The sequence below is a fragment of the Mobula hypostoma genome, chromosome 4 (genome assembly GCF_963921235.1).
Source record: "Mobula hypostoma chromosome 4, sMobHyp1.1, whole genome shotgun sequence".
Lineage (NCBI taxonomy): Eukaryota > Metazoa > Chordata > Chondrichthyes > Myliobatiformes > Myliobatidae > Mobula > Mobula hypostoma.
This window is the reverse complement of record NC_086100.1, coordinates 178293560-178315189: the sequence shown is the minus strand read 5'-3', so window position 1 is coordinate 178315189 and position 21630 is coordinate 178293560. Positions and strand designations below refer to the sequence as shown.

The window sequence follows — 21630 nt, the reverse complement described above, 5'->3', positions numbered from 1 at the left end:
GCAGAGCAGATTTACAAGAGTGTTGCCTGGATTGGAGAGCATGCCTTATGAGAATAGGTTGAATGAACTTGGCCTTTTCTCCTTGGAGTGGTGGAGGATGAGAGGTGACCTGATAAGAGGTGTATAAGGTGATGAAAGGCATTGATCGTGTGGATATTCAGAGTTCTCCTTGACTTGCAGCATGGAGCAAGTTCATGCAATTTAACAGTTGGCAAGTCGAGCACACCCTCTCAACTTTCTCCACAGGTCTACAGAATACAGGTTGCACAATGATACAGCACTGGCTGGAACCAAACGGTGAAATAGAGCCAGTCAGTGAACCTGCCGACCCAGAGGATTCCTCTTGAGGTGTTCAAAGCGACCCCAGCTTCATATGTGCAGTCAAGAGCCACCTTTGGGGACTATGAGACCTGACATGATTGGTCAATCATGCCAACATGAATAGTATAAAGGTAGTTTGCCGAACACCAGCGCTAGCCCGACTAACGTTCAGATTCCAAGCTGAATCCTTGTCAATGCCATTTTCACTGTTGTGATTGTCTTCATCTTCACCTCGCCGTTCCTTTGCATGCCAGTACTATCGTTCCATCCATGTCAACTCATTGTGTTGCCAACATCTGATAAGCAATCCCAGTCTGTGTTATTTTTTTATTTTCATTTAGCCCTGTTATTGATGGATACATGTGCACGGTGTGATCGCTGAGTCTGAAGGTGGTGAAGCCTTGAATTCTCATCCAGCCAAGAAGCAGAAACTACAGAAAGTGTGTCAATGCAATGTTACATACCTGGCTGTGGTTTTATTCTCTTCCCACCAGATCAACAATGTCCCACGTGTCTTATTTGTAATACTGTACCATCTAATGAAGCCATGAAAACAGCAAGACTGCAGGCAACACACATAAAAATTGCTGGTGAACGCAGCAGGCCAGGCAGCATCTATAGGAAGAGGTACAGTCGACGTTTCAGGCCGACACCCTTCGTCAGGACTAATTGAAAGAACAGATAGCAAGAGATTTGAAAGTGCGACGGGGAGGGGGAGATCCGAAATGACAGGAGAAGACAGGAGGGAGAGGGATGGAGCTAAGAGCTGGAAAGTTGATCGGCAAAAGGGATATGAGAGGAGCATGGGACGGGAGGCCAAGGGAGAAAGAAAGAATGCAGGAATGCTTCCGTAAAAGACACCTTGAAAAGGCTACTAATGGTATTACTCAGTTCCAGAAGATAAGAGATGCAGTTCAAAAGCACTGCACACTCGAGAGATTTGCCAAGAAAGCTAAAAACAACCTTGATTGTGGCCTCATTCCTTCTTGTAAAATTTCCAAACTGATAACAAAGTGTGGAAAATCTCATACAATTGGTGAAAGATTGATAATGCCTGGTGTATCAGAAGTGCTCACCACTGTTCTCAAAATGGATGCCAGTATTTTAAAATCAATTCCCCTGAGTAGCAACTCTGTAACTCGTCGTATTGAAGAAATGAGTGAAGACATTGAGTATCAGCTCTGCTCAAAGCTACTAAAAACAGGATTTGGGATACAACTGGATGAGTCAACTGTGCAAGACAATGAGCCATTGTTCATGGCATATGCATGTTTTTTTCAAAAATGGAAAAGTTTATGAAGAGATCCTCTTTTGTGTAAAGTTAGAAACAAATATCAACAGAGAATCAATCTATGACAACTCAAAATGTATAGTGACTATAAAAGTATTCCGATTAGGAACATGGTTCCTAGTGTAACAGACAGAGCACTATCTATGACAGGTCGCCACACCGGTTTAGTGGCATTTATGAAAAAAGAAATTCCAAGTCTGTTTGCAATCCATTGTGTAATTCATTGTCAACATCTTGCAGTTAAAAACCTCAGCCAGTGTCTTTTTTCAAGCATGACTCTTATAATACAGTATCTGCTAGCAACAAAATTAAATAGCAGAATATTTGGCCAGTTATGCCAAGATAACAACGAAGAGTTTGAACGCTTCCTTTTTCTCACTGAATTATGTTGGTTGTCAAAATGCTGCTGCTTAAACATTTATTTAATCTTTTTGACACTGTGGTTGAATTTTTGTTCAAAGTGGACAAGAGCTTGGTAAACAAGATGGAACTTCTACATGTTGTGGCAAACCTAGCCAATCTATATGACAAAATGAACGTTCCAAACATGAATGTTCAATTTAATCCAGGCAAAAATTGCAGTGAACACTTTTATCAGAAAATTAGAAATATACAAGCAAAACATAGGGAGAAGAATGTTCTTACAGTTTCCCTGCATGGAAATTATGGCACTCTCTTTCACAGACAGAGATAACTGTTTACACCTGCCGTCACTGAAGAAGGATTTTCAGAATCGATTCAAGAATTGGAACGATCCAGAAATTCCAGACTGGGTAATTAATACGTTTCTTTGCAAGGTGGAAGAACAGGAAGAGAGCTTGCAAGAAGGAATTATTGAAATTCAGAATGATGAAGAAGCAAAAATGCTTTTCAAAAATTTAGGCTTTTGGGTTATGTGACCGCACTGTCATACAAGGTTTCCTGGTCTTTGGAGAAGAGCCAAACTGGTACATAGAAAACACAGAACACCTACAGCACAATACAGGCCCTTCAGCCCACAAAGCTGTGCTGAACATGTCCTCACCTGAGAAATTACCTAGGGTTACCCATAGCCCTCTATTTTTCTGAGCTCCATGTACCTGCCCAGGAGTCTCTTAAAAAAAACCCTATCATACCTGCCTTCACCACCGTCGCCGGCAGCCCATTGCATGCACTCACCACTCACTGCGTAAAAAACTTACCCCTGACATCTCCCCTGTACCTACTTCCAAGCACCTTAAAACTGTGCCCTCTCATGCTAGCCATTTCAGCCCTAGGAAAAAGCCTCTGACTATCCACACAATCAATGCCTCTCATCATCTTATACACCTCTGTCAGGTCACCTCTCATCCTCCATCGCTCCAAGGAGAAAAGGCCAAGTTCATTCAACCGATTCTCATAAGGCATGCTCCCCAATCCAGGCAACATCCTTGTAAATCTCCTCTGCACCCTTTCTATGGTTTCCACATCCTTCCTATAATGAGGCGACCAGAACTGAGCACAGCTGGGGGTCTAACTAGGGTCCTATACAGCTGCAACATTACCTCTCGGCTCCTAAACTCAGGGCATCATCACTGAAGAAGATGGCAGTTTGTCATAGAAACGTTGGTCAGAATCGATACCTGTACCTGGCTGGAAGCCCAAGAAGAGCTTATTTGTCTTCATTGCATTTCCGTCCTTCTACCTTGTTGAAAGAGGCTTCAGAACAGTGAGTCACATTCTCACAAAAAACAGAAACCGTTTGGACATTGTTACGTGTGGAGATGTAAGGCTTTTGCTGTCACAACTTGAACCAGGCATTTCAGCTCGTGCTAAAAACCATCAAGTTCAAGCATCACATTAATAATGAAGCTGCTGTAGAGCTCACAGGTACTGTGTACTGTGTAAGCTAGGTTTACATACAAACAAAAATTTAAAACAAAATCACTTTTCTCATGTTAGCATACGGTAGACATGTTTTTACACTATGGGGGCACCAGAAAGTATATTGTGCCTAAGAGGAACGCTGGCAAGTATGAATGTGCTTTGGGAGGGCGGGGGGACATTGGGCTAAAAGAGGTTGGGAAACACTGGTCTAGTATTAACTGCTTTCCTGCTTTATCAGTAAGGGAATCTCCAGAGCGGGTGAACATTTAATAGGTAGCACAGACGCGCAGTGGGTTCAGCGGCTGCCTCCGATTATCCCAAAGATCAGGGCTCAAGCCCGACCTCCAGCACAGTCTGTGTGGAATTCACACATGCTCCCTGTGGCAGCAGGGATTTCCCCTGGTCCTCCATCTCCTTCCATGTGCCAAAGACGTGCAGGTTAATTGGTCAATGTATACTACCCCAGCGTGTAAGTGACTGGTAAAATCTTGGCGGAGTTGACGGGAACGTGCGAAGAATAGGTTACCAAATAGCAGTGGAATGAGATTGCTCGTGGATTTAGAAACTGGAACATAAAACGGTACAGCACAGGATCAGGCCCGTTGGCCCACAGGACTGTGCCGAACTGATTCACCCAATGATGCCGAGTTAAATTCTCATTTGCCTGCACATGCTCTGTACCTCTTCATTCACCTAAGATCTTCTTAAATATCTCTATTATACCTGCCGCCACCACCACAACTGGCAATGCATTCCACACACCAAGCACTCTGTGTAAGAGATTTACCCCCCTCACCTTAAATGTATTGCTCCTTCTTGCACAAGACATTTTGATCCCGGGGGGGAAAAAAAGATACAGCTGGTTACTCTATCTATCTATCTTATAATTCTATAAACTACCATCAGGGCCTCCTTTAGATTCTGCCACTCCAGAGAAAATAACCCTAGTTTGTCCACTGTCTCCAAAGCCTCCATAACTGTTCAATAAGGGGGCATCCAGAATTGAATGCAATTGTCCAGTTTTTGAAGGACCAAAGTAGCTGTCTTCTCTGTTGTAACAGTACATGGTATGAAATATGGATGTCCAAAAACCACAATATGTCATTAATAATAACCAGTCCTCACCTCCCATTTGGTCTCCTCAAGCCTGGGCAGCAGTTCGGACTGCTCTTTTTTAAAGGTCAGGCATTTTTTCTCCAGCTCTTCCCGCTGTTGCAGGAGCTGTCCGACATCTTCCTGCAGCTTCTTCTTCTCCTGTTGCAATTTGAAGATCTGAAGCTGCAGGGCTTGCTGCGACCGCTGTGCCTTCTTCGACACCTGCTGCAACTTGTTTGCATAGTTTTGCTTCAGGTCATCCATTTCGCGCTCCCACATCTTCTGCTTCTCCTCGAAGACCTGCACGATGGCCGCCTCGCTCTTGTCGAGGCTCCGTCTCATCTGCAGGACCTCCTGCTCCTTCTCCCACAGCCGGTCCTCAAGGTCCTGAATGATGTCGTCGCTGGACGGCGAGTGGTACGCGAGGGTCTCGTGCGCGTGGTTCAGCTTGTTGAAGGAGGACACGCTCTTGCTGGAGGAGCGTCCGCTGTCCGAGGTCGAGATCCCATTGTACCCCAGCACGCCCCTCTCCCCGTACGACGTTCCGAGACGGTTGATGTGGCTGGTGGAGGCGCTCAGTGGGCCAATGTGCTGGCTGTACCCTGAGCCATACGTCGGCAGGCTGGTCAACGAGTTGCGGCCAGAATCTGACATCCCTCCGGAGTGGCTTATAGTCCTGCTGTGGCCTGCCTTGTCTATTCCAACTCGGCCCCCGGAAGGGCTGCTGCTGCTGTTGTTGTGGTGAGTATTCAGGCTTTTCCTGCTGTCTGATATCCCATTGGTTTGCGGTGGGCAGAGGTTCTGCATGGAGTGGAAGTTCTTGGGAACAACAGGCTTGAAAGCTGAGGGCCTAATTAATGCCTCGCTGGTCTGTGGGGGAAATGTAAACACGTTAGTACTTTACAACATATAAAGTCTAAGACTATTAAATGGTCTCCTAGTACAATAAGGTAGACTCATCAGTGATAGCTGGCACTGTAAAGTGACTGTGATAATACTGACACGATCGCGCTGCCCTAGAATTGGGGTTTAACAAACATTTTAACCCACACGCACATTAGGAACTTCTTCCACTGTAGAGCAGGGTCTTTGAGCACTGCTAACTGTGGATCCCAGAAACCCGAGAGTCTGGAAGCACCAAGCAATGGGGGAAAAGTGTCTGTGTTCTGGCGTCTGGCAATCACAAGCTTGATGTGTCCTGTCTGGTTCCACTTCCACTGTACTGCTGCCATGTGATATGAGTGATTAATGCTGCTGTCTCAGTGAAAGAAAATCCAGAGACAATTCTTGCTTTTGGGAAACAATGACAATCTGGCACTTCCATTGAAACTGTGTCCTTCAAATAATTGACAGTTGTCAGAGATAAGCCAATGGCAGCTTGCCAATCTCTGTCTCAGCACACACCCTCCTGAATCTCTGCTCCCTCTCCAAAGGGATCCTCAGTGACTCTAAAACCTATACATTGGTAAATTATCTCAGAAAGTTGGCAGTTTTAGAATCCAAACTTACCAGATGAGTCCATCCAACAGAATCACTCTCAATCAGGGGTTCCCAACCATTTTTAAGCCATAGCCCCTACCATTAACGGTGGAGTCGTGAACTCCAGGTTGGGAATGCCAAATCCCAGTGGTTGTTGACCAAATTTAATCAGAATCAGGTTTGTTATCACTGAAAAATATCATGAAATTTGTTTTAAGGCAGCAGTACAGTGCAATATATAAAAAAATAAGAAAAATAATAATAAGAATAATATATAATAATTAAGTAGTTCAAAAAGAGAGCAAAGTGAGGTAGTTGTTCATGGGTTCACTGTCCATTCAGAAATCTGATGGCAGAGGGGTAGAAGCTGTTCCTAAAACATTGAGTGTGTATCTTCAGGCTCCTGCACCTCCTCCCTGATGGTAGCAATGAGAAGAGGGCACGTCCTGAGTGGTGGGGGTCCTTAATGATGAATGCTGCCTTTTGAAGATATACTCGACGGTTTCTTGTAAGCTCCTGCCTTCAGATAAACATCGGCAACAGTTCTATATTGCACCTTTGACATAACACAACATCCCAGAGCAACCCTACAGCACCTTCAAACAGAAAATGATAGCACAAAGCCACTTAAGGAGATACTGAGGCAAATGGACAATAGCTTGGTCATGGAGTTAGGTGCCAGAATGGACCATATAGAGAGCAAACAGAGAGTTGAAAATATTTTCAGAGGGAATTCCTGAGGTTAGTTGCCATGGGCATCTAAGGTCTGATGAATGTACAGTGTCAGATTGAGGATATTGTGAAGGCTTAGAGTTGATGACACAAAACGTAAGAGGTATGACCAGCAAGCCTAAAAAGACACAGAAGTTGGTGGCATTGCAGTCAGAAAGGAAAGTTGTCCAATGATACAGATCGGATAGAAATTTGGACGGAGCAGATGGAGTTTAATCCTGACAAATGTTAAGTGATGGATCTTGGCGAAGTCTATTAGGGGTAAGACACATGCAGTAAGTAGTGGGAATGTTGATGAACAGAAGAACCTTTGGTGGGTTCAGGGCCATATTCAAAGTGACAACACTATAGATGGGATGGTTAAAAAATATGCAAAATATTTGCCTATTTCAGTTCAGGTACTGGGGATAAAGCTTGAAAATGATGTGGCAGATACATGAAAATTTGGTATGGTGTGTAGTTTTCATCGGTGCTTTACAAGGTGGACGTGGAGACTTCGGGAGAAGGTGCAAGATATTCACCACTATGTTGCCTGAATTAGAGAGTGCAGCTATAAGAGGTTGGGCACATTTGAATAGTTTTCTCTGATGTGTCAGAGGCTAAGGGGAGACATGATTGAAGTAAATAAAATTATGAGAGTTAGAGATAGGAAAGACAGTCAGAGTCTTTTTCCCAGGTTGGAAATATCTTATACTAGCGGGCATAACTTTAAAGCGAGAAGGCTAAAGTTTAAAGGAGGTAAACTGATTTCTTTTTACAGAAGAACTGGTAAGTGTTGGAATATGCTGACAGGGAAAATTTTGGAAGCAGGTACGTGGAGAGAAGTGTCTTAGCTGGCGTGCTCCACCGGGGGTGGGGTGGTGTGGTATGGTACCCAGACTGGAGTTGGCAGTGCCCCCCCACCCCCCCCACCGCCCCAGTGCTCGCCGGGTGGAAGACAAGGTGTATTGCGGTCACCTGCAGATTTTGGCAGCATTCAGTTGGACTCAAGGCCACAAGCTACAGCGATGCCAGTTTACAGCCACTGGAAGAGAGAGGCAATGAGGCATTGAGCTAGTGCACTCCACTGGGGCAGCGTGACACCGCTTTCAGGCTGGAGTTGGTGCTCCCCCCCGCCCCCCCCCCCCCCGTGTTCACTCAGCAGAACAATGGACTCAGGGTCTGGACTATACATATATCATATATATTTTGCGCGGTTGTATTATACTGCTGTCCCACATATGCTTACTATCTTGTATGTGCAAGGACTAGGCCTCAAGCCGCAGTGTCGCCTGTTTACAGCCGCAGGGAGAGAGGCTTTGGAATCGGTGCGCTCCACCGAGGGCAGTTTGGTGTGGCGTACAGGCTGGAGTCAGTGCTGATCCCCGTGTCCACTCAGCAGAAGACAAGCCATTGTGGTCGTTTGCAGCTCTCGGCAGTGCTGGATGGCTTGCGTTTGGTCTCTTTTATCTTTCTTACTTATACGTGCTATGTGTGCTTTGTGCTGTGTGTGACTGTTGGTACTGTGTTTTGCACCTTGACTCTACAGTAAAGCTATCTCGTTTGGCTGTATTCGTGAGTATTCATGTACGGTTGAATGACAATTAGACTTGAATTCTGGCAAGAAGGTGGCATGACTGGTCACAGCAGCTTCTGCGGGATCAACAAAAGGTGCTACCATTCTACTTAACCACACTTCTAATGATCGCAAGATCCTAATTTACATTCAGAATTTAAAGTACTGCAGGTCTATACCATCAGTGAGCTGCTCCCTGGTGGAGAATATTAAGGAGCTGCACAACGTGCTGCTGCCTGAGTCGATGGAGGCTTGCAGTCAAATAGCGAGTGGTTGTCATGGTCACTTTCCCTGCGATCGCAAGAGCCCTTTGGAAATGGTAATCTGGTACACCATAAGATCGATTTACTGAATTACTGGATGAGAGCAGGGCAGATGGTGGGGGATTGTAGTGAGGACTGGGCCTGAAGCCACTGTGCCGCCTGTTTGCAGCCACCGGAGTGAGGAGACAAAGTCATTGCGCTTTACTGAGGGCAGCGTGGCACAGCGTCCGGAACGCAGTTTGTGCTGCCCGCCTCCACCCCCAGGCAGAAGCCAAGCTCTGCTGTGGGTGGCTGCAGAATATTTTCTGGCAGCACTCAATGGACTCGGCCTCAAGCTGCAGGGCCACTTGCTTTTCAGCTGCAACGGGGGAGCCGCCTCGCTCTACTGGGGGCAGCACAGTGCAGTTGTGGCCGACTGAAGATTTCAGTTGGACTGAGCGGCCTGGTTGTGTTTTCACTAATATGCTATAAGTGCTTGTATCTGCAAGGACTGGGCCTCAAAGCCACAGTGTCACCTAGTTGGCATGGGGACAGGTCAACAGATGACATCAGTGGGCTAGTGGTTCTGGACAGGCATATTGCACGTCATTGCATTTTACGTATTCTGTGGGTTTGTTGACTTATAGATGCATCGAGCCGCAGTGTTGCTGGGTGGGGTGGGGCATCCGGACACTTTTATTCCATGATTGTGTACTTCTGTTTGGCTATTGGTAATGTGTTTTAGCACCTCAACCCTGCTGTAACACTGTCTCATCTGGCTGTATTCATGAATGGTGGAATGGCAATTAAGCTTGAATTGAATTAAGTAAAGGTTCAACCTTTTCTGAACCCTCTCCAATATCAGCACATCCTTTCTTAAATTAGAGGCCCAAAACTCTTTCTTTCAGCATTGTACTGACTATTAAGGAGTGCTTCATGTGGTAAACTCCATCCAGGTCCACTCACTGAAACCTCCACAGGATGACGCACATGAGCAAACTGCCCATTCCCAGTCCGGCATGCCAGTCCATGGCCTCCTCTACTGTCCTAACAAGGCCACCCTCGGGTTGGAGGAGTGACACCTCATATTCTATCAGGATAGCTCGTTCACCTTTACGGGGAAATGGGCAGGAACGACTTGTGTCACTCCAGGTACAAAATTAAGGCTGTTACCTTGGCACAGTCTGAAGGGACTGTTATACAGTCACAATTGTTTTCTGGATCTAACAATCTGAGACCTCATCAGTTCTTGAAAGAGCCTTATTAAAAAGTTCAGGCCAACACTTATCCCTAATTCATAGCCACTAAAGCAGAAATTAATTTCACTGCAATAGTATTTGTGGGATCTTACTCTGCCAAAAGCTCACGGTGACCTGACTGGAACCTCAGCAATTTCCTAAGCACAAGAGATTCTGCAAATGCTGGAAATCCAGAGTAACACAAACAAAACAGACAGCATCTATGGAAATGAATAAAAAATCGATGTCTCCGGCTGAGACCTGATGTGTTCTGATGAAGGTTGACATCTGCTAACATCTTCTGCCACACCTGCACTGCTGAGGTGGCAGAGTTGTGGGAAACTTTTATCTCAGTGAGATCCCAGGAAGGAACAGGAACTCAGGATCAATCTGCAATCAAGTTGGGGAATTGAGGTTGGGGAGAACAGTTTTAAGTTTCAGTTTTTTAAGCTTTATAGCAGCACAAAATGTTCATTTGGTTGGTGCACAAAATAAGCCCCGCCCCGCACTCTCCTCCGCTCCAAGTGTCTTCGTTATCTATTGCGGGTTGAAGACTGTCCAGACCAGGAACAACATCGAGGAGGCACATTAAGGAAGTTCAGGCCTCTCTCTTGCTCCATGAACCCCTTTGATCTGTGGATGTCTTGCACAGCACACTGTTTATCACCATGCAATCACTGACTGGCAATGACTCTTCCAATTCATGCCTTTTACCCTGAAATCAGGTAGTGATTTTACAGCACATGGTGGGAAGCCAGTAATGCCTCGATATTGGGTCCCAAATCCAAGGAAAGATGTACTGGCCCTGGAGAGGGTCCAGAGGAGGTTCACAAGAATGATCCCAGAAATGGAAGGCTTAATATACAGAATGTAGAACAGCACAACACAGTACAGATCCTTCAGCCCACAATGTTGTGCTGACCCGTTAACCTACTCTAAGCACAATCTAACCCTTTCCTCCCACACTGCCCTCCATTTCTCTTTCATCCATGTGCCCAAGAGTCTCTTAAATGTCTCTAACAATCTGTACCATGTATCTACCAGTGTCTGTGTAAAAACCTAACTCTGACATTCCCCCTATACTGTCCTCCAAACACCTTATAATTATGACCCCTTGTATTAGCCATTGCTGCCCTGGGAAAAAGTCTCTGGCTGCCCACTCGATATATCTTATCAACATTTGAGTGCTTAATATCTCCAAGCCTGCACTTGAAGGAGTTCAGAAGGATTGGGTGGGTTCTTATGGACACTAAGATATCTAAATAGAATGGAAATGGAGATGTTTCCATCAGTGAGTCAAGCATGGGCTCAGAATAAAGGGGTGTCCCTTTCAAACAGAGATGAGGATGTATTTCTTCTGCTAAAGGTTAGTTCTAGAAAATCTGTGGAATTCATTGCCACAGAGGGCTGCGGTGGCCGAGTGATTAGGGGTGTATCCAAGAAAGGAATTCTTGATCGGCAAGAGAGTTGGAAAAAAAAGTCAAATATAACTGCATGTCAGAGCAGACTCAAGGGGCCGAATGTTCCCATGTTGTTTGCTCCTCTAGTTTTGGTCTTACATTAAGACAGGATTGGGAGAACTGCAATGTAGAGCTGCAGAGGATTATTAAGGTCACTCAAAGAGTCTCAGACCATTAGTCATTGCTGAACTAAATGACAGAGTTGTTTGAATAATGGTTAAACATTAATAAAGCAGCTTGGAGAAAGTTGCATCTTGGATTGATAATGACAACCAGCACAGGAGAATGAGGAGCTTGGGTAGACTGTTGACTGCACAGTATTTAGAATCACAGAGCAATACAGCAGAGATACAGGTACCTTCGTCCCAACACGTCCTTGCTGACCCTGGTGCCCACCCACCTAGTTCCAATTTCTGCATGTGGCCATACCCTTACAAGCCTCGCCCTTCCTTGTATCTTCTTAAATGTACCATTGTGCCTGCTTTTTGCTTTTTAAATGATACTATTGTGCCGGCCTCAAGCACTTCTTCTGGCAGCTCCTTCCATACACAATACACCTTTTGTGCGTGAAAGTCACCTCTCAAGCCTCTTTTGAAAAATTTTCCCCACCCCAGGGAAAAGACTGTCACCACTCATCTTATCTTCGCCTCGCGTAATTTTAAACGTTTTCATTCTCCTCCGTTCCAAGGAATAAAAACATAGGCTGGCCAACTTCTCCCCTTAACTCAGGCCTTCCATTCCTGGCAAAACCCTCATAAACCTTTCCTGCGATCTTACCAGTTTAACCGCATCTGTAGTATAACACGATGATTAAAGCTGTATACAGTCCTTCAAGTGTGGCCTCACCAATCACTTGTATAGTTACAACATATACACTTGTATAGTTACAACTCCTACACTTAATGCCTTGACTGACAAAGACTAGTGGGGTAAGCTCCTTGTTAATGCAGTCCTTAACCCATGAACTGTTCCCATAAAACTCTTCTGGGCGCTCTCTAAAGCCTTCACATCATTTAGCATGGTGACCAGGACTAAACAAGATTCTCCTGTTCGAGTCAGGTCTGTGTATTATAAAGGAGCTGCCATACAATTGCTCCAGTCACCATCTCTCCGCTGCTTCTTGAAGTTATACCTGGAGTTCCTTTTGTAAAGTGACTTAGGGTATCTAAAAGCAAGGCTTGATTGTGTTCGCTTCCAAAATGCCAATCATAAAATAAACACAAGGCCAGTCATGTGACCTCCACCTGCACAGCAACGGGACTTCCCACAGCAAAAGACTGGCAAGTTCTGTCAGGATGTTGCCAGGATTGCTGGGGTTTTGCCGGGAATTATAACCTTCGGCTGCTAGATAAGAATGGCCGGTGGGGTGACATGGCCACATATATTGACATACAGAATTCAGCCGCCAGTACCCGCAGTCAGAAAAACAGACACTTGAGACATTCAATGAAACCGGTGTCACCTTCTAGTCGCACGACCTGCAACTAATAAACCAATTAAAGCTATTGCATGGCTACCGATAAACCTGTCAGGCAAGAGATTTTTCAAGCACCGCATTCCATTTGTGACAGGTGATGCATACTTTCTATGCCTGACAATGAGATTGGCAATTTAACAGAGTCCCTTGTTTAGCTTGTAGTGTGTTCTTATGACGAAACCAGGATAAAAGTATCATTATCTTTCTCATCTCTTATTATCAACTGTGGTTAGCTTCTCGTGAAGTCTCACGACTTCATACCTCCAAGTGGCCCACCTAGTCACACAGCCTCTTTTTCTTTACCTCGATAATCAAGAGTGTCCAAAGAAAATGGAAACAGGGAACATGTTTGGATGTAGTTTTTCCCACTGATTCTATTGCATTACTGGACTTCTTTGTTTTTACTGTGAATGTCTGCAAGAAAATTAATCTCAGGGTAGTGTATGGTGACACGTAAAAGATCAAGTTCAACTTCAATTGTCATTCAACCAAACTCATATATACAACTATACAAAACAATGTTCCTCCGGGACCAAGGTACAAAACGCAACACCAACAATCACACACAGCACAAATATACAGCCACATAAAATAATATTAGCACAAGTCCCTGAGTGACATGGCCTGAAGGTCGATGGAGCATGGGGTGTTGTCCTGGAGCCATGTTTCCGCAAGAACAAGCATGTAGCAGTTCCTCAACTGGCAGTGGGTCAGCCATAATAGAAGTAATCCTGCTCGTCTCACGCTGCACCAGCCACAAGCAATCCAGGTGGTCTTCCATGGAGCAAACACTGGAAAGCAGCACCAATGAGAAGGGTCAGTATGGATTCCAGCACGCCCGCCATGCTTCGTTCTCTCTCACACCAGCTCCGGTGCCTCCTCCCCTGGATGGCTGTAACAGGCAACGCTGTGGTATCAGGGCCTGGTCTGCATTAACGGCCGAGGCAATGCATCTCCCTCACTGTCAGTCTCACCAGTAAACAGGATTTGCAGAATTTTATATTACCAACGTTCAACAGGGTCTTCCAATCACAAGAAGAACATTCAAGACAAACATTTGCACCGTATGTTGGACTACGCACCACTATGACGTGCTTTGATAATAAATTTTACTTTGATTTTTGAATGTTTTCACCCCTCCCCCACCGCACCGAGTCATTCACAACAGCTTCTGTGAGATCCTCAAATTCCAGGACTGTTGGCAACTCACTCCAGAGCACTGCCAGTGAATAGATTGTTGCTGAGGTGTCGGGCTGATTTCCCAATGCTGCTCTGATTAGGCTCTAGTAACTCTTCCCAAGATGAAACTACTCATTTAAGTTTTACGTGTGAAGATTGAGAAATGGTGAAACCCAGTGTTCCACAAAGAGAATGCCATCGTTCTAAAGACCCAGGTGATTTACTAATATTAATTAGGGAGAGAATCCTGCTCATATTGATCCATCTGGCTTCTGTCTAATCCTGGAGCCACAGTAAAGTGCTTATGTCTTAATTCCCCTCTGAAATGGCCTGGTGGGTCACTCTCCCTTATCATCACCTCTACATTCAGGGAAAGACTAAACAGACCCGGCAACCTCGACCAACATCTCACAGAAGTTTCTTTACCACAGCCAGACATGGTTGTTTTGAACATAATCATACCACACCTTACCAAGAATGTGCCGAAGTCTTCTATCACAATGGAATTCAGAAAGTCAGGCAGCAACTATGAAGGGGCATAAACAGTCTATGCTTCAGTTCTGTTGAAGGGCCTCAGCCCAAAATATCAACTGTTTATTCCCCTCCGCAGATGCTGCCTGACTTGCCGAGTTCCTCCAGTTTTGTGTGTGTTGCTGTAAGTTTCCAGCATCGGCAGACTCTCTTGTGTCTTTCATAATGGTACCTGGATACGCCCTGTCCTATTGGTTGGGCAGCCGGTCCAGGAGGTTCAAAGTTCAAAGTAATTTTATTATCAGAGTACTTGTATGTCACCACATACAATCCTGAGATTCACTTTCCTGTGGGTATACTCAGCAAATCTACAGAATTGTAACTATAAAGCATCAAGTAGAGTTCAGAAGTCAACAAACTGTGAAAATGTAAATAAATAGCAATAAATAAAAAGATAAAGAATCTTTAAAGTGAGATCATTGGTTATGAAAATATCTCAATGGATGAGCAGGTGAGTGTAGTTATGTGTGCCCCCTTTGTTCAACAGCCTGATGTTTGAGGGGTAGTAACTGTTCTTGAACCTGGTGGTGCAAATCCCAAAGCTCCTGTACCTTCTTCCTGATGGCAGCAGCAATAAAAGAGCATGCCTGGGTGGTGAGGATCTCTGATGATGGATGCTGCTTCCCTACAACAGTGTTTCATGTAGATGTGCGCAACGGTTGGGAGGGCTTTACCCATGATGTTCCGGGCTAAATCCACTACCTTTTGTACATTCAAAGGCATTGGTGCTTCCATATCAGGCCATGATGCAGCCAGTCAATACACTCTCCACCATACATCTATAGAAGTAGCAGGGATAGATAAGGGACATGGACAGGAGAGAATTGCCCTGTGAATTGTCAATACTGATTCTAGGAGCCATGGTGTTACAGCACATCGGATTTTATGGGAAAGTATACTTTCTGCTACCAACCGCCATTCTCGTGTATCTTAAGAATTACTCTTCCTCCATGTTGAACAACATTTGGAAGAAGCATTGAAGCAGCAAGGATTCCCTGAAGGTTAACTTGCAGGTTGAGTTGGTGGTTGGGCAAATCAACCTGCAAGTTAACCTTCAGGGAATTGTTGCTGCTTCAATGCTTCTTCCGAAGTTTGGACTTCACTTCCAGAGCCATTCTGTAAGGAGTCTCTATACATCCTCCCCTTGGAATGTACTGATTTTCCCCAGGTGCTCTGGTTTCCTCCCACAGTCTAAAGAAATACTGAATAGGTTAATTGGTCTTTGTAAATCGTCCCAGGATTAGGTTAGGGTTCATTGAGGTTGTCAGGGATTGCTGGATGGTGCAGCTCGAAGGGCCAACTCCTCGTTGCATCATTCAGTAAGTAAATAAGGAAGGTGAATACAATGTTACCATGCATTTCAAGAGGAAAAGAACACAAATGCAAGGATGTAATGCTGAGGCTTTATAAGGCATTGGTCAGACTGCACTAGGAGTTTTGTAAACAGTTTTGGGCCCCTTATCTAAGAAAACATATGCTGACATTGGAGAGGGTCCAGAGGAGGTTCACAATGATGATCCCAGAAATGAAGGGGTGAGTATATGAGGAATGTTTGATGTCTCTGAGCCTGTACTCGCTGAAGTTTAGAAGAATGAGAGGAATCTCACTGAAACATATCAAATATTGAGTAGTTTGGATAGAGTGGATGTAGAGAGGATGTTTCCTGTGACAGGGGAGTCTAGGACCAGAGGGCACAGCCTCAGAATAGAAGGATGTCCCTTGAGAACAGGGATGAGGAAGAATTTCTTCAGCCAGAGCTACAGATAGCTTTGGAGGCAAAGTAATTGGCTATATTTAAACTGGAGTTTGATCAGTTCTTAACTAGTAAGGGCATCAAAGGTTAAGAGGAAAGGCAGAATGGGGTTGAGAGGGATACTAAATCAGCCATGATGGAAAGGCAGAGTAGATTCATTGGGCCGAATGACCTAATTTGCTCCAATGACTTATGGTCTTACGGACGAAGATTCATGTACACCCTGGTTTTGGTACAATAGCCACAATTCTATTGTGACTTGAATGATTGATTACCTGAAGGCTTTTCACTACTTTGCCTCTTTGGCTCCTTCTTCCACCTGTACATTCCTGACGGGGCTAACATCATGTGAACATATACTACTAAGCTCTGCAGATGCACACCATTCCTTCAAAGGGAAATAAATATTTGATATCAAACAATTGTGCATTGTCCTCTTAATTGCACATTTCCAGGCAGGACTAGTCCACACTTGCTCCAATTGGAAAGTCCCATTCACACAACCATTAACCTGGAAAGCAACAGAACGCTGCTGCCCTGGACAAAGATCAAGTACAACGTTATCACAATATGTTGTTCTAACTGATATATTTCAGAATACTTGTAATTCAACATGTCATTGTGAAAACAGCTAGCTTTTGATTCAACTTTACAATTCCACAAGCTAAAATGGGCACTTTATATGCACACCTTCCAGCAGCAAACACCATTCTGAACAACTTCAAGCCCATGTTAATTTCATAGTCACAGTCATACTTTATCGATCCCGGGGGAAATTGGTTTTCGTTACAGTTGTACCATAAATAATAAATAGTAATAAAACCATAAATAGTTAAATAGTAATATGTAGATTATGCCAGGAAATAAGTCCAGGACTAGCCTATTGGCTCAGGGTGTCTGACCCTCCAAGGGAGGAGTTGTAAAGTTTGATGGCCACAGGCAGGAATGACTTCCTATAACGCTCTGTGTTGCATCTCGGAGGAATGAGTCTCTGGCTGAATGTACTCCTGTGCCAACCAGTACATTATGTAGTGGATGAGAGACATTGTCCAAGATGGCATGCAACTTGGACAGCATCCTCTTTTCAGACACCACCGTCAGAGAGTCCAGTTCCATCCCCACAGCATCACTGGCCTTACGAATGAGTTTGTTGATTCTATTGGTGTCTGCTATCCTCAGCCTGCTGAGAGGGGAGGCACTTAGCCAGGGCCCTAATCTGAATCAGGTTTAAGTTTATTTGTGGCTCAGACTTAGCTATATTTTTTTTAAAGTTTATAGGGTTGGCTTTGAGGACAGAGAAGGGAGTTAGGGGTCAGGTTAGGGTTTAGGGACAGGGATGTGGGGAGTTAGGGATGAGGATGGAGCCTACGCCTTTGCTCCAGGCTCTGTGTCAGGTTCTGATGAAGGGTCTCGGCCCGAAACATACTTTGTTTATTCTTCTCCACAGATGCTGCCTGACTTGCTTAAGCTCCTCAAGCATTTTGTGCGTATTACCCAAAGCTCTCCCTTCTGCACCAGTTCTTTCAGAACACATTCATCTACCCTGGCTTCCTATTTCTACCTTTACTTGCACATGGCACCAGCAGTAATCTAGAGATTTCAAAACTGGAGGTCCTGCTTTTTAACACTTCTGCCTAACTGCCTAAAATCAGTTTGCAGCACCACATTCCTTTTCACTCTGACGTCATTAGCAACAACACGTACTCTGACCTCTGGCTGTTCCTCCTCTTCCTTCAGAAATGTTCTGTGCCCAATCAGTGACATGCATAGACCTGGCAGCAGGAAGGAACACATCACTCAGGAGCCTTGACCCCAGCCCCAGAATCTCCTGTCTCTTCCCCTCACTAATGAATCCCCCACCACCACGGCGCAATCGCTTACAGTGCCAGCAACCATCAGTTGGGGTTCGATTCCCACCACTATCCGTAAGGAGTATGTACTTCTCCCGGTGACCACGTGGACTTGCTCTGGGTGCTCCACATTCCAAAAGTGGTACAAGTTAGGGTTAGTGAGTTGTGGCGATGGGCGTGTGGTGTCGCGGGAGCTGGCACAGCAGAATCCTGGCTGGTTTGACTTGATACAAACAACACATTTCACATCTTTCAGTGCAATAAATAAATCAAATCTTTATCTTTAATATTCAACTATAGTCACCAAGGACACTGGAAATGCCCGAGATTTCCCATGTGCTGTAGGAGAACCACACCTCTGCATTAACTTCCATATCTTTTATCCCCAGTCTGCCAAGAGAAGAAAAACCACCTTAGCCAGTCAGTACTTACCTTCACTGAAGCCTAATGCTCTCTGCAGCCCACACTTTAACCTGCCTTTCAGTCTGCAAGCACGGCCATGAACTTCCAATTGCTATCACTCCAAGTGTCTGGTCCATTCTCACTCTGCCCTTGCTGTCTATGGCTTCTCAAACCACTTCAATGAAGTCCAATGTGGACTTGAGCCTCAGGACTCAATATTGATTAGTTGGACCAATATCAAATAGCCAGCCTTTCCAGTTTGTATCAGAACCGGCCAGTTCTGATGAAAAGTCATCAACCCTATAATTAACTCCATTGTTCTCTCTCTTCAGATGCCATCTGACCCACTGAGTTTCTACACCAGTTTATTTATTTCAGATTTCCAGCAATGGTTCAAGCAACATTTTCTTTCTCCCTTTAGAATCAGAGTAACAGAACAGTGAAAGGGCATAGATAGATAGATATATGATCTGACCACCATGTTCTATGGGGACAGAGTTTTCCAAACACTCATTAGCCTTTTAACACCTCAGCTTCAAATCACTGGCCCCTTGCTCTGTAGCTCTGTCTTTTTGTTCCTGACTCTTCCCATTTCCCTGTGCTGTTCATGCTTTGATGTTTCAGATTCTGGTTATAGTTGCATCTGCTGTGGAGGAAAGTTTCTCATCATCAACCCCTTACATGTCTCTCATGATTTTGTCTGGCTCTATCAGGTGTGCTAACCCCACTGCCCAGCCTTCTCCACTCCAAGGAAATCAATGCACGCCCCTCCTTTTGTCCAAGCAACTTCCCAGCGAATCTCTTCTGCAGCCTCTCCACTGTAATCACTTCCTTCCTAAAGCATGGTGACTGTAGATAATACTCCAGTGCGGATCAATGTCTTGTGTATTTAATACTTTGGTGACATTTGAGGAATCTTGTAAATATACTGTCTGATTAAGCATTCTTGTTCATATCAATAATTCATTATGGGTTATATGCAAAAATACGTGATTTGCGCTACCACATGATACATGCATGCCTTGCTTAGGGTAAAACATGAACTCACATTGCAGACTCCCATGTCTTCCTTAATGTTTTGAAGTTACAAAACATAGCTTAACCAAAACTCTATATAGTCATATCTGTCTTTCATCTCTCTCCATTTACACCTCCTTCAGACAGATCAGCTGCAATGAACAAACCTTCCCACCCTCTCTCAGCTTGGCACCAAGCCCACCCTACCCTAAACATTCCCATCGACTCTCCCTCCTCTCTACAGCCTAAATCACACTTGCTTTCAGGACTTCCCAGTTCCAATGTAAGATAACCAATCAGAACTCTGTTTTTAACTCTCCACAAATACTCCCACATCTGCTCAATGTTGCCTGCATTTTCTGGGTTTTTTAAATTTCAGATTTCCAACATCTATAATCTGGGCCCTAATGCCTCTCCCTCTTCCCTCTGGAGTTTTCACATTTCAGTGCATGGTTGGGCAGCTGGTGTTGACAGTAAAATGAAGCTTAATCTGAACAAGTCCTCAGCACAGGCAGGAGCATGCTATATAAATAAAACATACTAAACAATGATTTTGAAGTTGTATCTTTGACGGTTCAAGGACTGGCTGCGATCTGTTCACAGACTACTTTCGGCTGAAGTCTACGCTACATGTAGCCCTGTCTAGGTAAAGTCTAGTAGACAATCAATCCACCTACAAGCAGGCAGGCAGGGAAGAGTTGGCAGTCGTACAGTTTTATTGCATCTTAAGATCAGCAGAACCCTCTCATTTCAGGACAAGGTGCAAACAAGGGTGGAAACCACTGCTGGCAAAATAACAGAAGTTGGGAGTGGAAAAAGTAGTCTGCAGAGTTTACTCTATCTGGGTGGGCTGTAAGAGACTGCAAACATTTCAAGCAGAATACCAAAGCCAGCACCAAACATTTCAGGAGCAAGCACATAGCAGTGTGACCACACGCAGTCCCTACACCACTGCTGCAGTCACCTTCAGCAGTTCATCATTCCACAACACCATAGACATAGGGGCAGAATTAGGCCATTCAGCCCATTGAGTCTGCTCCACTATTCCATCGTGGCTGATTTATTATCCCTCTCAATCCCATTCTCCCCATAGGCTTTGACACCCTTACTAATCAAGAACCTATTAACCTCTGCTTTAAATATACCCAATCACTTGGCCTCCACAGACGTCTGTGGCAATGAATTCCACAGATTCACTACTCTGTCATGGACTTTCCCCCACAATACAACCGGCCTCAGGTCATTTCCTGAATCCCTCATCCAGTCCACTCTTGCCTCTGGACAAGAATTTCGTAGCTCACTTCTCCCTGCCTTCTTCACCCCTTTCATAGAGATTCATAAGGTTAGACAGCATGGAAACAGGTTATTTGCTCAGACTCATTCATGTCAAGCAAGGTGCCCAGCTAGGTTAATCCTATTTGCCTTCATTTCTTATCCAAGTAGCTGCCCAGATATCCTTTTCAGATCCCATTAAAATACGGGATTATAAAACCACAAGACCCAGAAGCGAACTTGGGTCATTTGACTGACTGAGTTTGTTCCACCTTTCCATCATGGCTGATTTATTATTCCTCACAACCCCACTCTCCCCTTTCTCCCTGTAGCCTTTGACACCCTGACTAATCAATCTCTGCTCTAACTATACCCAATAACAGTCTCCATAGCTGTCTGTGACAATGAATTCCACAGATTCAGCGCCCTCTGGCTAAAGAAATTCCGCATCGTCCCTCTTCTAAAGGAATGTGCTTCTATTCTGAGGCTGTGCTCTGATGGACGTAAATGCTTCCATTAAAATAAACCGGGGTGACGAGGCTAGGAAACAAAGACAATAAAATGAAAGAAAGAGGCAAAGTATTCATGGAAATTCAAATCCAGCCCTGATCACTTCCTTGCTTTAGTCATTGTTATCCAGATTAACAGTTTTGAAATTCTTTTAGAGGCTTTTCATTCCAATTAAATAATCTAAAAAAATCAATCTACTCCTTTTCTTTCAATAAAACCATTACATATAGAATCAGAATTGGGTCATTTCACCCCTGGAGTCTGCTCTGCCATTTCATCATGACTGATCCATTTCCCTCTCAGTCCCAATCACCCACCTTCTCCCCATAACCCTTCAGGTCCTGACTAATCGAGGACCTATCAACCTGTATCTTAAATATA

At 44.6% G+C, this 21630-nt stretch overlaps 1 protein-coding gene across 5 annotated transcripts in view; it reads right to left on the bottom strand.

The window, feature by feature from the left end:
• The window catches only part of LOC134345817 (leucine zipper putative tumor suppressor 3), a 234073-nt gene that overhangs the window by 20532 nt on the left and 191911 nt on the right, over positions 1-21630 (bottom strand). For all 5 annotated transcript variants that reach the window (XM_063047080.1, XM_063047079.1, XM_063047082.1 and 2 more), the window contains exon 3: positions 4583-5422. In XM_063047080.1, the coding sequence (XP_062903150.1) occupies positions 4583-5422 (840 nt within the window). The remainder of the gene's footprint in view (positions 1-4582; positions 5423-21630) is intronic.